The 15,930-nt window shown below is 52.4% G+C and overlaps 1 protein-coding gene across 3 annotated transcripts in view; it reads left to right on the top strand.

The window, feature by feature from the left end:
• RPTOR (regulatory associated protein of MTOR complex 1) overlaps window positions 1–15,930 on the top strand; it is a 329,546-nt gene that overhangs the window by 180,490 nt on the left and 133,126 nt on the right. For all 3 annotated transcript variants that reach the window (XM_025999917.2, XM_025999918.2, XM_072746474.1), the window contains one exon: window positions 13,129–13,188. In XM_025999917.2, the coding sequence (XP_025855702.1) occupies window positions 13,129–13,188 (60 nt within the window). The remainder of the gene's footprint in view (window positions 1–13,128; window positions 13,189–15,930) is intronic.

Genomic DNA, 15,930 nt, shown 5'->3' with positions numbered 1-15,930 from the left:
CTGGTCACATGGCAGCTCCTTGACGCACTGCCAGACTTTTTCACGGCGGCTGCACTGCTTCGTGTCCTTACCAGCAGCACATGAATGCTCCCGTTTCCCTGCATCCTTGAGAGGACTCATTGTTACCATCTATCCAGATCTCGTGTGTGTTTTTTCACTGTGGTCTTTTTTTCTTGTTGAGTTGCGGGGGTTCTTTATATATTCTAGATCCTAGACCCATATGAGACATATGTTTTGCAAATCATATTTGCAAATGTTTCTCCCATTCTGTGGGTCATCTTTCCACTTTCTTGATGGTGTCCTTTGATGTGGGAAACTTCTCCAACTTAGCTGCTTTTTTTCTCTTGTTGCTTATACTTTTGATGTCATATTCCAAAGTCATGAAGGTTTATGCACCTGCATTTCTTTTTGAGAGGATTTTTTTTTTAATAGTCTTAGCTCTGACATTTAGGTCTTTGATCCATTTTGGGTTAATTTTTGTAGATGGGATGGAAAAGTCCTAAAGAAGCTTACCTTGGACGCTTGAGTCTGTTTTTTACACTGAGAACGCCTCCTGCAGGCGTGGCAGGGATATTACTGGAATGTCTTTGGAACTGTGTAAAGAAAAGGTAAATTCTCTTCTTGGTGTAGACTATGGCTGGGGTTAGCTTAATGTGTAGGAACCTAAGATACGAATTCATTATTCAGTTTATCACCCGGGGAGGGGGGGAACTAATGCCGTTTGTACCTCCTCCATAAACGTTTACATTTTTAGTATCATGATTATGTAACATCTCTGACGAGTATTTTTTTTCTCCTGGATTAATCAAACTGCCAGTGTACTTTTACAACCACACAGAATGACACTTTTTCTGTGCCCCAGGATGTCAGGGCCAGCCTCTTCTCTGCAATGTATATTGGGAGTAGCTATTAGGATCCTGTTTTTAGTGGCAGGTGAAAATTGGTGTCAGAAAATCAGCCTGCCTTAGGTGATGGGAACAGGCTTCCCAGCCGAACCTCGTGATCCAGCATACGGAGCAGGAGAGTCACGACCCTTGTGCGCCTGGTGCCTCCTGAGGGTCGTGGAAAGCAGCAGTTACAGAAATCACAAAGATCACACCTTTTCAATGTGTTCTTTCCCCCATTTTAATGTCCCTGTACTGGTTTTTTCATCACATTCCTCCACGTACTACAAACCATGAGAAGAATGTCCACTCGGGACTAGGACTTGAGGCAAGGAGGCGGCTCGCAAGGGCGGTGGACATGCTTCTCTCTGTCACCTCCAGGAAGAAGCAGACCGCAGCGCACTGTTCCTTGGGCTGGCCGCTGTCCACAGCTTGTACCCCCAGACAAAACCAGGCCTTACACGTGGCCCCAGTGTGGTCTCCGGAGAAGCAGGGCCATGGGTTTATGTGGTGATGCACATCCTGTCCCCATGGCCACAGCCAGCCCCTGCCTGGGCCACAGCCCGAGCGATCACACAGGACCAAGCAGAGAGCTTGAAGCCTGGTTTGCGAGTGTGTGCTGCAGTGAGCTGGCTTTCCACTTATGAGTATAAACTTCTGCCTATAAAAATACCAAAATCATGCACAAGTTAGTGACACTAGGTCACAAGACATCATTGTCCTCAGCTTGTCTGGTGTCTTATTCTTGCAACCAGGGAAACAGGCACCCTTGTGTCTCGTGAGCAGACCCACACTTGGCGTCTGGCAGCCCCGAGGGGAGACTCAGGGTCAACTGGGCCTTGTTGGGGCAGCATCGGTGTTCATTCATGCTTCCTCAGTGCCTCCGTGTACGTGGGTGGGAAGGGGGGGGGTGCCGTTCTGATGCAATTAAGATTTTCCTGTGTGAACACAGACGTTTGAAATCCTGTGGGCCCCAGAGGCTGCTCCTTCCTGATGGTGGGGTCCGTCTGCTTCTGGAAGCCTTTGGGCAGGTTTGGAGGGTGAGGTCCCAAGGCCACTGACCTGACACTACCTAACGCACACACCGGGAGCACAGCCGGTAAAATCAGCAAGTGTGACCAAGTGAGTGCCCTCGGCTGGTTACGGAGCTCGAGGACAGGTGATGTATCAAGCGTGTTACGGGACACAGTCTGTGCAGAGAAAGTGATTGGAAGACCAGCACCATCTCACTTGTTGGCTGCCGGCATGCCAGGAGCGAGCTCAGCCTCTCCGCAGTGCTCTTCCTCGCCCCTGCCCCCCCGGAGCGTCTCCTGGTGGCTCGAGGGTCAAGCACGGAGGAGCCGGTGGGCACCTGGACTTCATTTCCTTGGCTCGGCCTGACACCTCTACAGCTCGTCTGCTCTAGAGAACTCCATGTCTCGAGTAAGCTCCGCGCCCCTGGCCCGATTCCCCGCACACCCCCAGCACTGTTACCACCATGTCCATCTGCTTCTATTAAGTTAATAGGCACAGACTCACGGTTCATAAAGCAGCTGAAATATCTGGTACTTATCAGTCCACTTAATTGACAAATGTTTCTCTCACAAGAAATTAAAATCATGTTGGTGCTATTAATGTTTAGAAACATATTCTGGGCGATCTGCTTTCCTCGAGCGTAACCGGAGGCCCGAGTGGAGGGAGGCACGGAGGGAGAGCTTCAGTGTCGGTGCGGGTGGGGGACGCGCCTGAAAACCACTGTGATTTCCATCCAGGGGAAGGCACCCGAGTCGACGGCGGGGTGCAGCCGGGCGCACAGCTGTTGGCCAGCTGGCGTGTCAGCCGCGATCCAGGCTAGGACGGGACTCGGGATGTGGTGTCCTGTGAGGCTCTTGGCAAAGACGAATGGGATGGGCATGCTTTTCATTTCTTTCCTGATTCTGCTGCCTGGGGTCCCATGGGCCGTCCCATCAGCGTCCAGCCTGGCCCTTGGGCCTCCCTTGTGTGCAGCCAGGGGTCCTCTGCTTCTGTCCTTTGTCCCACTTTCCCTGATGGACATGTTCTCTCCTGATACCCAAGAAGAATCAGCGAGTTCGACTTTTGAGTCTGGGTTCAGTCACCTTGGCCCACATGGGCACGCGTGGCATGTGGGTCCGGAGGAGGGCACTCAGGTCAGCCGACTAGCTGGCTGGGTGTTTTCAGGACCTTCTGAACCTCAGCCTTCTCCCCCCCAAGAAATGGGATGATGATGGCAAGCATGTAAGTGGCCGCAGGAGTCGCATAGGAAGTGGTGCTGTAATCCTGGGCAGGGCGGCCACGGAGTGGTGTGTGGTGTGCGGCAGCTGGAGGGGTCCAGTCCGGCCTGTTGTTGTGTCGCTGCTGGTCAGCTCGCAGCTCCCGCCATGCACACACAACCACTTTCCTTCGTCCCCACACCGTGCACCCTTCCCCACGAGCTAACCTGGTGCCACTGGAAACTATTCAGATTTTTTTAAGAGTTAGAACTTGGCAGATTTCAAATACAGGGGCTTACTCAAAAGAGGCTCGTACCTGTGGGTATTTTAGGAGTAGATTCTGCTCCACATGGCCCCGGTTGGGAGCTCGACAGCACCTGGGAAGTTCAGCGTTCCCTATGAGACACGGAGCAGCCTCGCCTGCAGCAGAAGCCTGGAGAAGCAGCTCCCTGCTGCCCGGGCTGGACAGCCCAGGGGACTGGACGTCTGACCTGACGCCCAGATGTCGTCATGCAGACAGGTGTTTTGGTTTCAGGATGAAGGAAGTTCGGGTGTGTGTGACTTGGGGCAGGCCTCTGTGATGCACTTACAGGAGGAACCTAGGGCTTGTACGTCCATCCTGGTCTCCAGGAATCTCTGAGATTCCTTCCCGTTTCTTCTGTCACGTGTGTTCAGGAGTAGACTCAGACCTGGTGTGGGGCCGCCAGGCGTGCAGCGGTTTCAGCAGCGTCCTGCAGCAACATCGGTTTCCGTGCCCATAGTAGGGACTGGCTGACTCTAAAGTGACCCATGACAAGCCGCCGTGTAGCTGGCGAGCTCTGCTTGTCTCTGCATATCAGCGGCTTGTGAGTTTAAGTAAAGTCAGCGCTTGTGAAGCTGCCACTGGGCGGCCAGTGGGAAGGAGCCTGGTGCTGCGCACCCTCCCGACCTGACTCACGGAGACTACGTGGCCTGTGTCTCCTCCATGCTGTGAACACAGGCCCCGACAGGCCCTAGAGTGAACTTTTGGATGCAAAGGACAGACCAGGGTCAAGGGGGTAGAGAGCACATGGAGGGGCCGGAAAGAAACAGGATAAGAATAAACATGGTAGGCGATTGTAATTTAAGTGTCTGGTTCTTCAATGGGAAAGAATCCCTTGATGTTTCCCTACATTTAACTTTGTGTGTCTGCCACAGGCCACCCTTTATCCTAGACAAAGATGGATAAGCCCCAGGTGCTGTGTGTGAACACAAACAGGTGAATTTCGTGAAAAACCTTCCCTCTTGGCCATGGAGCGCCGTCCTCTCATGATGCTCTAGTGCCAGGCCTCACGGGATCACAGCCGCAGCTGGCGTCCTTTACCTTCCCTCTGCATCGCTGGCCGGTTTTCCACGGCACTGGAAGAAGCCTCCTAAATCAGAGCTGTGCCGCGGGGCTCTCGGCTCTCGTGGGGGCCCCGGGTGAGTGGGTCGGAGCCCTGGGTGCCTGTCCTCCGAGGCGGCCCCTTCCTGACTCAGCAGGGCTTCCTCCGGGCGGGTTTTCTGCTTCTGCAGCCTAGTACAGTGGCTTCCCCACCAGAGGCAGCTGCTCACGAGCACAGGGGTGAGCCAGGGGGAAGAGGGGTCCTCCCTCAGAGCTCCACATTCTTCAGAAATGGAAACAAGCCGCTCAGGTTTAGAACAATTAGATCTTTGCCTTAATGTTTTCCTCATCAGTGTAGGAAAGTGTGTAGGGACTCTCCCTCTCTTTCCCTGTTGACTTCATCACAAGATAATTTCCAGCCATTCTGAAGAGCAGTTGAGAAACTAATAAAAAATCCCCGTGTGCTTATCACCCCAATTTTATAATTGTTATTTGCTTCATTGTTTTGTTTTTATGGCTTATTTTTAGTAAACTACTGACATGATATTCACCTCAAATATTTATGCATTTTTTAAATGACATTTTCCTTTTAACCACACTTGTCTTGACATTTTAATCTCTTCCAAACTAAAAATAACCCCTGTGAAGTCCACACTGCTCCGTTGAAAGCTGCGTCCGATGGCGTGCCAGGCTCCTACACCCGGCAGGTGCTTCTGGGGCCCTGGGTGTCTGGCCCTGGGCCCGTGGCCAGGAGACCATCGGGTCAGCTCCCTGCCTCGCGCAGCAGAATGCTTGGAGAAAGGGGTGTTGTGTTCCTCTGACCGATGGAATAATCAGCTTTGCCTTCAGCGGGCTTGCTTCAGAAGCAGGGCAGCCCCGAAATAGCAGCTCCTGAGCTGCACCTGTGTCTTGTCCTCGTTCCCGGCCCGGAGGCTCCTCAGGAGAGTAAGCTGCTCTGTATCTTTAGAAGGGCAGCTATTTAAAGTGAGTAAATTAGGACCGAGTGATACCAAATGGCAGACTTTTAATTTAGTTACAAATACCAGGTGATTGATGCACTGATTTCATGTGAGGTTTGTTTTTTGAAATCTACTGAATTGGATGAAATGCCGAAGAATTTGCTTGTTTTAAGTGTGTTTATGGTTCCTTTGAGCTGTACCCTCAAGTTCCTTTTAAAAGGGGGATAGTCCAAACCCACCGTCTCTGGCAGGGTACCTCATGTGAGGGAGGCCTCGGGATCCAGGGTGTGAGAGCTCCCTGGCATCTTGGTCGGGGGCTCCAGGAGGCACCGTGTGCCACCCGTGAGGGCAGTGCCCAGCCCATCTCTCCCACCGAGCTCAACCTCTCCTCAGAACACAGAATGCACATCAGACTTGAATAACCACCTGCCGTGGGCCTGAGCTCCTCAGGTCCTTTCTCTGTGTCCCAGCTGTGACCAGGGGCAGGCGCGTGGGCACGCTGAGAGCAAGTCCTCCAGGGGGCACGCCAGGCTCCAAGAAGCCCTGGATCTTCCTGAGCGTGGAAGCTCTCACATCTTGTGCTTCAGCAGTTTCTATGGCGCTCAGTCTCTGGCCCCCTTCCCCGTGTGCCCTCGTCCCCATGGCCTTGGCTGTGGCCAGAAGGGGCCTGTGAATCACCAGAGGCTATTGTGTCTCTGGGCAGAGGAGGCAGCATGTGCTTTGTGCCTTCCATGAAATTATATAAAAATCGTCTCTGTGGGGAAAAAAAAAAGATAAATATTAAGATGACAAAATAATGCATCAACATGAAAAGACAACTAGCAAAGGGAAGGAAAAGATTTCAGAAATAAAATTTAATTCTAATATTTTAGTGACCTTAAAATCGGGTACCAGTGAGTAGGTGTTACAGGAAATGGAAAACAATAAAAAATGAGAAGCATGACAGATAGAAGAATGAGAATTCAACATACAGGTAATTGCTCTTGGAATACGGAAGGCAGCAGGCGGTAACACATTAGTGTGTGAGCACATAACACACCTCACCACGGGCACGTTTTTGGGTTCTGTTCCAGAGGCTACTGCAGCTGGGCACCAGCCGTGACGCATGGGGCATGTGCACACGCATGGGCACACGGTCACACAGCAACATGCACATAGGTATGTATACACAGGCACACACATGTGCATACCTACACTTACACGCATAGGTGTGCAGGCACAGGTGCACACACAGCCACTACCATTGCATTAGAAATAAACCATTAGCAGCTAGGATCCTGCGGTGCAGGAAGAGAAGAGTGAACTTCATTCCAGGGCTGTTTTGGTGACTTTCCATTAGGCTGCCTATTAATATAATTCATCATATTAATGAGTGAAAGGAGAAAGGTTATTTGATAAAATTAAAAATGAATTTTAATAAAAACTTGTAACAAAAATAGAAGGCTGCTTGCCTTGTGTGAGATTTCTCTTCCACACCAGCTGCCCTCATCCCTCTGGGTCTCCGACAGCGTGATTAGCACCGGGAGAAGGGCGTGTATGGACTCTAGTTCACTCAACACACTATTCTGGAAATGCGAGTCTATATCATAGTTAGATGAGAAATCAACGTGAAAGGTGTACGTCTTCCAAGGAGAAGTCAAATTGCCATTATTGGTGTGTGATCTGAACTTCAGCTTTGCACAACAAAAAAAAAGTTAAAACACGGAAAGGTATCTGTACCGCGACGAGGGCTGCCTCCTGATGGCAGGCGCCTGGGTCCACGAGGCCGGGAGACCTGGGGGTGCACCGTTTCTTCCCCTGGGTGCTCGTCGTACTGACTTTATTATTGCTTCAATTCCTATCCACAGCTTTATGCTTTTCTCATAGGGTATTTTTCACAATAATTGTTTAAAGCATATTCTCCCTCCTATATATTAAAAATAGCCAGCAAGGAAATACTGGGAAGGAAAGGAATCTGATTTATAACAGTGACAATAACAGACGGTGACAAACATGAACTGGCTCAGAACTCACCGCATGCATGTATAGAAATCCCATAAAAGTTTACTGATTGAAATGAAAGGAAATTGAATAAAAGGAGGACTTGGTCGCATGAGTACATGGTAAGACCCAGTAAATTAAGGATATAAATTCTCCCTAAATTAAACCATGAATTCAACACAATATTGACAAATTGATTTTAAAGGTCAACTGGAACAAATATTTGAGAATAGCCATGAAAATTTAAAAATGAAAACAGATTTATGAAAGAAAAACCTACCAGTTACTAGTGCATTTTGAAGGTCCAATTGAAATAAGAGTGGAACTTCAGGTCAGTGGAACAGAACAGAGATCCTGTTCCAGAACCAGGATCTGTGTGTATCAGAATGTAGGATTCAGAAAAAGAATGAATCGTTCACTATCTGGTATTTGAGGCACACAGCTCGCCACTTGAAGTTTTTAAATCCCTCCCTCTTCACGTATAATAAATTCCAAATATAATGAAGACTTAGATATGAAAAAGAAAAATCACAAAAGTACTAGGAAAATGATCAGCTGGGACAATTAAACACCGATTTTAAATTTTGTAGGGCAAGGAAAAAAGTAAAATTTAAAATATACAGTTGACCTTTGAGCAACGTGGGATTGAGCTGCACGGAGTCCACTTAGATGCAGAGTTTTTTCAGTAGATACAGGACAGTGAGTCCTGTACTTTTGCTGATGGTTTCATTAATGCTCTCTTTTTTCTAGTCCACTGTAAGAATACAGTGTATGATTCACACACAAATGCGTCTTAACTGTCATCAGTGAGGCTTCCATAGGCTATAATCGTTACATTTTGGGGGAGTCAAGTTACATGTGGTGTTTTTGTCCGCATGGAGGGGGTTCGGCACCCCTCACCCTTGTTGGTTTTAGATCAACTGTAATGTTGCAGGTTGTGAAAAATGGCGCAACATGTAACAAAATGTTGGTTCTATTTATGTGTAAAACACTCTTAAAAATCCATAAGGTGATGAGCACCCCAGTATAAAAATAAAGGCAAAGGATGTGAACAGGCAACCAGCAAAAGAAAAATATGAAGAACTCAAAAATCATTAACTGACATTTAACCTCAGAACTAATCAAAGAAATTCAAATGACATCTGTCATTCCACACCCGCCAGAAAGTACACACCGGACAACTCTGCTTCTGTGCAGTTCTGGAACAGAGCAGTAAGTCAGGGGAGGAACCACAAGGGACTTTGTCTCTGGGGAAATGGGAAGAAGCCGGACTTGCCCGGGAAAGGCAAGAGGACACCCTCTGGGATGTTGGGAATGTCTCTGTAGGAGTCCGGGTCACGCAGGCGTGTGCCTTTGTCAGAAGTTGCTGAATGTGAAGGTGTGTGTGGTTTCACAAGGACAAAAGCAATAAGCCAATGTTGCGAGGTGGGTGCACGAGCTGAAGAATCTCGAGGGGAGCGAACAGGGTCTTCAGTTGCACCCAAAGGAAAGCAGATTCATGGAGGGAGAGACCGAGGCGTGATAAAGCCCACGTAGTCCTAGGCTAATGGTGGAACCCAGGTTGGGGGACACAGGCCTTTCCTGTAAAATTCTCCCAACTTTGTTGAGTGTTCGAAAATATTTGGCGGGGGGGGGGGGATGTTTAGAAAAATAGCTGTGACATATATGGCAGTAATCTCTTATGGAAAAAATTAAAACCCAAATGTGGGCCCTGGGAACAATGGCCATGTGTGTGCAGTGGGGTGGGGGGCCGGTGGGGATGGCCCATCCCATTGGGTGCTACAGGGATGGTGATTTCCTTTTATTCTAGAACAAAGTCTGTTGGAATGATGCAAAGTTTTGCAACGGTTATCTTAGGATTTGGGGTAATTTCCATTTGTAATGTTCTGTACTTGTAATTTTTTACGATAAATACATGTTGTTAGAAAGATACGTAACGTCTTTCCATTCAGAGAAACAGCATTGAGCAGTTACATGTGATACCTCATTGGGTTACTGAGTTGGTTTTTTTTTTTTTTTTTTTTTTTTTTATTTATTAGATTTTTTTTTTTTTTTTAATTTTTTTATTTATTTATGATAGTCACAGAGAGAGAGAGAGAGGCAGAGACACAGGCGGAGGGAGAAGCAGGCTCCATGCACCGGGAGCCTGATGTGGGAACTCGATCTTGGGTCTCCAGGATCATGCCCTGGGCTGAAGGCGGCACCAAACCGCTAGGCCACCGGGGCTGCCCTGAGCTGGGGTTTTTTTAACATTAATTTGTTCTTCATAAAATCTCGAAGCTACTTGCTTTCACGTGTGACAGGAAAAGAAGAGTATGGGGGAAATATTAGAAATCCATCAAAATGACATCCCTGACAGGTGTTTCTCAGGTACCTGAACCTGTGGCAGGCACCGTCCTAGGCACTGGGGTTGTAGCAATCAACAAGATGAGAGAAGTCGTTTTATTCACCCCCCCCACCCCCCGTACCTTCCACGGTAAGGACAATATAGAAACACTTACATAATTCAACATCAGGGAATGAGAAATGCTGGTGTTAAAAAGCAGAGTGAGGGGAGAGAGAAAGGAGGTGGTTTCCTTAGGCTGGTCGAGGAGTTTGAAATCTAGGTAAGAGAAAGGCTTAAATCTTAACAGTTTTCTGGGGCAAGGATACTGCAGGCCGTGGAAACAGCAGGTGCAAAGGCCCTGAGGCAGGTCCGTGCTTGGTGTGTTGGAACAGCAAGTGTCGGGGAAGGGAGCAGGGTGAGCTAGGGTTAGCATGAGGATGTAAAGTCAGGCAGAGTGGTCAGGAGCCAGATCCTGCAGGGCCTTCCTTTCTCTTGACATTACCTCTTAAGAGGCTTGCTCCGTAGAGGAGTAGGCAGGGCAGGCAAGTGTGGGAGCAGAGAGACTGTTTTTGAAAGATGTGAGAGGTACTGGTGCTTGGCCCGGGGCTGTGGCTCTTGGCGGCGGCGACTCTGTCCCCGAGGGGACACTCAGCAATCCTGGGAGACGTCTTTGGTCGTGACAGCCAGGGTCGGGTGCTGCTAGCATCCTGTGGGCTGAGAGGAGGATGCCGCCCCCCCGACAGAGAATGGTCCAGCCCCAGTGTCCACAGTGCCCGGCCAGACAGCCTGGCCTGGGGGGGTCAGCGGGGGTCAGGTGCCTGTTGGGGAGCGCCAGCACCACATAGGACACCCTGAATAGTCCCACGGTTGTGTTTGTCATCATGGTCACTGACGTCGGAGGCCCCGTCCACCGCCTCTGATTCTGCGTGCTCCTTGGCCTCTCCTGGGCCCGCGACACTCTCGTGCAGGGGGAGGGAAGCACAGTGCGGAAAAGAAACCCGCGCTCGTCAATTCTGGTGCGGGGGGAATTGGTAGGATTGGCTGGAGTCATATTAGTGGATTATCAGTGGCTGATCCGCCTGGAACCATACGGTGATTCTTTTAATGCAGGCTGTTCCTGTTTTTAATTTTCTTATTTAATAGAACTTTATATTGCAGTAGGTTTATTAAAATGCGTATTTCTCAAACAATAATCAAATTACCCTCTTAAAGTCTCTGTTTGCTAATTCCCAAATCTGGCCAGCCGTGAATCTGGTTTTGTTACCTGTTTTTCCTCTTGGTTTTAGACTGTGGGTGTGACAGTTAAACCCTGGGGAGCGGCTGGCTCTGGGCTTGCAGGTGGATTAAGCCATCGTGTGGTCCCTCGGTGGCGGGGCTGGTGTCCTTGGGCTTTGCGCTGACTGCTGGGCTGTGGCTCTGAGTCCTGGAGCGCGATCGTCACAGAGGCGCCATCCCCCCTCCCTGGGAGGTCAGTGGAAGCCAGGTGTGGGGGGAGCCCCTCTTGTGTGACGGATCTGGCCGGGAGTGGGTGTTGAATATCTCAGGGCAGCCTTCCGGGCACTGTCTCGGCGGGGCCCCCGGGAGCCTCGCCCCCTGCGTGTGCAGGGCAGGGGTCACCTGGTGAGGTGGCCGCCTTCCAGTGAGTGGAGCATTCATTGCCCCCGTGCGCCGTGTGCCCGTGGGTAGGGGTGGACTCGCCCGAGCTGTGCTGTCAAGGGTCACATCCCTTCTGTTCCTGCCTATGTTCCCGTTTGCTTGTCGGTGCTTTTACCTGATGGTTTTCTGTATTTTGTCCAGAGCTGATTATTATTATTATTGATAAAAAGACCAGTCTGGTACAAATTATCCTGCTGTCAGCGGAACCCAGCAGTGCCAGTGGTTAAGTACCTTATAGGTAAGACGAACGACGAAGGGGCGCCGTTTGCACAGGACCCAGAATCAGACTGGAAGATGCCTTTCCTGGACGTCATTTGTGTCCCCTGAGAGATCCCGGTTTACCTGAACCTGCCCGAGGAGCGGCACGTGCTGCGGCGTGGATGGAAGGGGGGAAACAGGATTTGCTTCCGGTAGAATCGACTGGCGGGAGGAGCGTGGAGGCGTCGAGCTGTGTGCCTGTGGGAGAGGGGCTGCCTCCATCAGGCAGGTGTGACCGCCGCTGTTTCTCCTGCTCTGGGAACAAGGGAGCACCTGTGACGGCGGCCACACCAGGAGAATAACTTCGTCTCTGCCAGCAGGCGGGTGGCGGGTGAGGCCCGGCTCCCGGACGCTGTGAGTGCGCCGGCCAGGTGCCGGGGGTCCCGGCAGCCAGCTCCCCATCCCCTCCCCCTGGAGGCCACCCTTGGGAGCCCCGTGTCCTCACGGCCACATCCCTCCCAGTCTCTCTGTCACCCTTCCTATCCAGCCACTGCGCATGTGTCACCCCTCCCCTCCCCAAATGCAGCCTGGTGCTCATACCCGTCCCCCGCCGTGGGCCCCCGGCCTCCTCCGACCATCGTCCCCTCCCCGTGTCCGGGTAGTGACGCACAGAAGTGCTCCTCATAGGTGTGCATACCTGCCTGTGCCTGCTCGGTGTTGAGGGGTTATTGGGGCCTAATCTGTGAAGCAGGTGAATTAACACGCTTCACACGCCGGCCCCCAGAAGCTCTACGTTGCCTCTTTCCTCTGTTGCTGTTGCGTCTGCCCTGCTGTGTGCGAGCAGCCGGGACAGGGCGCAGGAGGGCCGGCTCCCTGCCCCCTGGTCAGCGCCCGCTGTCCGGCCGGGCAGCTGCGGGAGCCCCCGGCTCGGTGCACGGGTCAGCTGTGTGATCTCGTGATCTCCGAGTGATACCGTTGAATTCACATTTCCAGGTCTCCCCCTCCACCCAGCCCCCCCACCCCCGCTTTTGTGTGTGCCCGGAGGTCATTCATACTTGTCCTGCTGACATTCCCTCCAGCTTGCTTTATTTTTTTTGAAGATTTTATTTATTCATGAGACACAGAGAGAGGCAGAGACCCAGGCAGAGGGAGAAGCAGGCTCCCTGTGGGGAGCCCGATGCGGGACTCGATCCCAGGACCCCGGGGTCACGCCCTGGGCCAAAGGCAGGCGCTCAACCACTGAGTCACCCGGGTGCCCCCCAGCTTGCTTTCTTAAGAAAGGAAAAAGGGAAAGAGAGGCCAGTGTGTGCAGTGTTTGGGCGGACGCTTCTTTTCCTCTCCCCTGCGCCCCTCCCCAGGGACCCCGTGTCGGGTTTCTGTCCTTCCGCTGACAGGCTGGCAGTCAGGTGTTCTTCATAAATCTGGGAGGTGCCAGGATTAGGAAAATCTGGGTTTGCATTTTCAGCACGACAACCCCCAGCCCTGCCTAGATGCCCTCGCGTCCCTGGGGGACTGTTGTGTTTCCTGTTAAACGTCCCCTCAGCGTGACTCACTCTCTCTCCTTTCTCGGCAGGTTCTGCATGCAGAAATGCGTTAGTCTGGTGCCTGGGGTCACACTGGATTTGATAGAAAAGTAAGTAAGATTTTTAAGCTGTGCTCTCGGGGCCTGAGGGGGGTTCTTGGGGGCACTTCCGGTCAGCGCGGGGACAGTTCTCTTGTGTGTGAGCGTGCACCTTCCCTCCCTGGCGGAGGCTGTGTTGTGACCCCTGCACCGGTGATCAGCGTAGGACACGGCCCCATGTGCGGCCACATTAAAAGAACTTGAATAAATGGTGAATACTTTCATTCAACATAGTTGAACGCTCCTGACACAAAGCCGAAGCAAAGCGCTGGGCTGCCCACGGAGGTCTGCCGTAGCCGGGCCGTGGCCTCGTGCCCACCCGGTTCCCCCGGCCCCCTCTGTAAGATTCTGCAGGCTCCCCGCTCCGCCCCCGTCTGTGTTCCTTGTCGGGGCAGATGCTGAGGGCCAGTCCAGCAGTGCTGTGCGGCATCGCCTCGTCCTTCCAGGTGGATGGGCGGCCCGGCTGCCCCAAGTTGTGGCTCTCCCTGGGTCCGAACGCCTCTGTAGCTCAGACTTGACCTGCCTGCTGGGTGTGCGTGCGTGCGTGTGCGTGTGCATGTCTTCATGCGACTCGCCTTGACTCATCCCGGTTCATCTGGGTAGTTGTTCCTAAACCATTTCTTCTAGAATTAACATACAAGATACTAGTTTTCTAAGTCTTCATACACAGAATCGGGAGTGAGAATAGCTGAGGCCTGAGTTTAATTAAATCAGATAAGAAAAGCAAATACACTCCTCAGTTTCTCTCCTGTAAAACTCCTTGTCTCTGTGGCAGGGAAATAGGCAAGAACATTACACCTAAGCGTCCCATCGCGGGCAGGAGGGGATGGGTCCTGCCAGGGACTGTGCACTCTGGGGCAGCTCCACCTCAGCTGGCAGGACAGCTGCCCGACGTGCTGTTGGTGGGAAAGGCAGACCGAGACCAGTACATGTGGGAGGCTGCGACGGGTAGTTGTACAACCGTACACGGCTTTGCGTGAGTACGGGTGACACAGGCACGGAACGGTGGGTCTGTCGTTCGATCTGAGTGGGCGAGCACAAGGGGCGGGGCTGGGTTAACGGACTTGGGTTCCCTTCCATCTTTTAAATTTTTCTACAAGAATATAGACACATGGGATGCCTATAAAATAAAGAACCAAGAGACTATAACCACAGCCCCTGCAAACAATACAATTCACTGAGTGTAATTATTCCATGCAGGGTTTGAGTCCGCCTCTAAGGAAATCATGAGACCAGGCTGGTCTACATCACAGGGCTCTTGTTCATGAGCGGGATGGGTTATGGTGGCAGGGTCGGCGCTGGCGGGGTGGGTGGAGAGGGTTGGCAGTTCCTCTGGTTATCACAAAACCGCACCCAGCTGACGGCGACGTGGAAGCCTCTGCTAGAACGGCCAGGGCAGGGCTGCAGGGGTGGGGTGCGCCGACAGGTGAGGCAGGCGAGCTGGCATCACCAGAGCAGGAGACCCAAGCTGAGACTGCAGGCAGGGGAGCCAGCCGCATTCCGTCGGTCAGGGGCAGCTGCAGTGGCCAGAAGCAGGGACTGCAGACGGGTGTCGTCGGTTGGCAGGGGTCTCCTGCAGAGGTGGCGGCCAGCCTGCCGCCTGCCTTCCTCTGTAGGTGCAGTGGAGTGCAGCACCCGGCGGCTGGCCCCCGCCCTGCTGCTTCTCAGACCGTGATGAACGGCTGTCGTGATGGTGCGCAGGCCTGCTTGGCACGTCCCCTCTCCCTGCCCCCGCCCCCCCCCCCCCCCCGTGCGGTCCCTGCCCGCTGTGCCCCTCTCATGGTCAGGAAGCAGAGGGGCACCGTGCTGTGGCACACACGGGCTGGGTCACACGGGCATTGAAGTGCTCCCCATTCGCCCACGTCCCTGGCAGGCTCACTCCCCTCTGCAGCGGCCTGCGTGCTCGGGCGCCCCCACTCACCCCCCTACTCCTCCAAATTCTAAGCCAGTTTCCCCTTCCCAGGGCCATGACCCCAAAAACCATTTACAAATGCTAAGCAAGAAGCATAAGCCTTGAGAAACATCACATGGAAAAAACTTTTAAAAATTAGAGAAGTTGAGGTCTGGTCAACCTATCGGCTTATGTGGGTTCCTCGTCGGGATCACAGAGATGGCAGAGGCGGCTCAGGAGTGCAGCGTGCCGGTCGCATTACCTGCTTCCCTCCATTACCTGTACTCCCATTGCTTCGTCCAGACCAGCTGTCCGGCCTTACCCAGTGAGACTGTGGCAGAGGTACGTCTTACCACGGGGAGGTCACCCTGGTGGCCTGTCCGTCCGGAGAGGCCTTGCTTGTTGTCTTGATATTGTACCTCCCGCCTGCCTGCAAATGGGTCAGACTTGTGTGGCCTCCCCCATCGGGCAGGGCGTGAACCCAGTGTCTGTGTGCTGGGTGGCATCCCGCTTGTTCTCCACCCCGGGGGGCCGGGGGCCTGCTGCCCTGTGCACCCCCAGTCCCCCAGCAGGGTTGTAGCCTCCCCCAGCTGAACTCAGCTCGTGTTCATTGAGCCACGCGGGAGCAACAGTACCACATGTTCTGAGTTCTCCAGAGGAAAAAGAGCTATTAAAACTCACGTAAATGAAAAATACATATTTTTAAAGATATTTAGTTAAACCTCCTGATTTCACTGGAGAGGAACGTGGCATTCCGTTCAGTTGTGCTTCCTGGTGGCATCTTGCACCCTGTGGCAGGGCCAGCGGGGCAGCCGGGCCTCCAGGGAGTCTGTTCCTCCTACAGGCAGGCTGCCCCGTACCCA

This window comes from Vulpes vulpes, chromosome 2 (genome assembly GCF_048418805.1).
Source record: "Vulpes vulpes isolate BD-2025 chromosome 2, VulVul3, whole genome shotgun sequence".
In the NCBI taxonomy this organism is placed as follows: domain Eukaryota; kingdom Metazoa; phylum Chordata; class Mammalia; order Carnivora; family Canidae; genus Vulpes; species Vulpes vulpes.
This window is presented reverse-complemented; position numbering and strand designations above follow the sequence as displayed.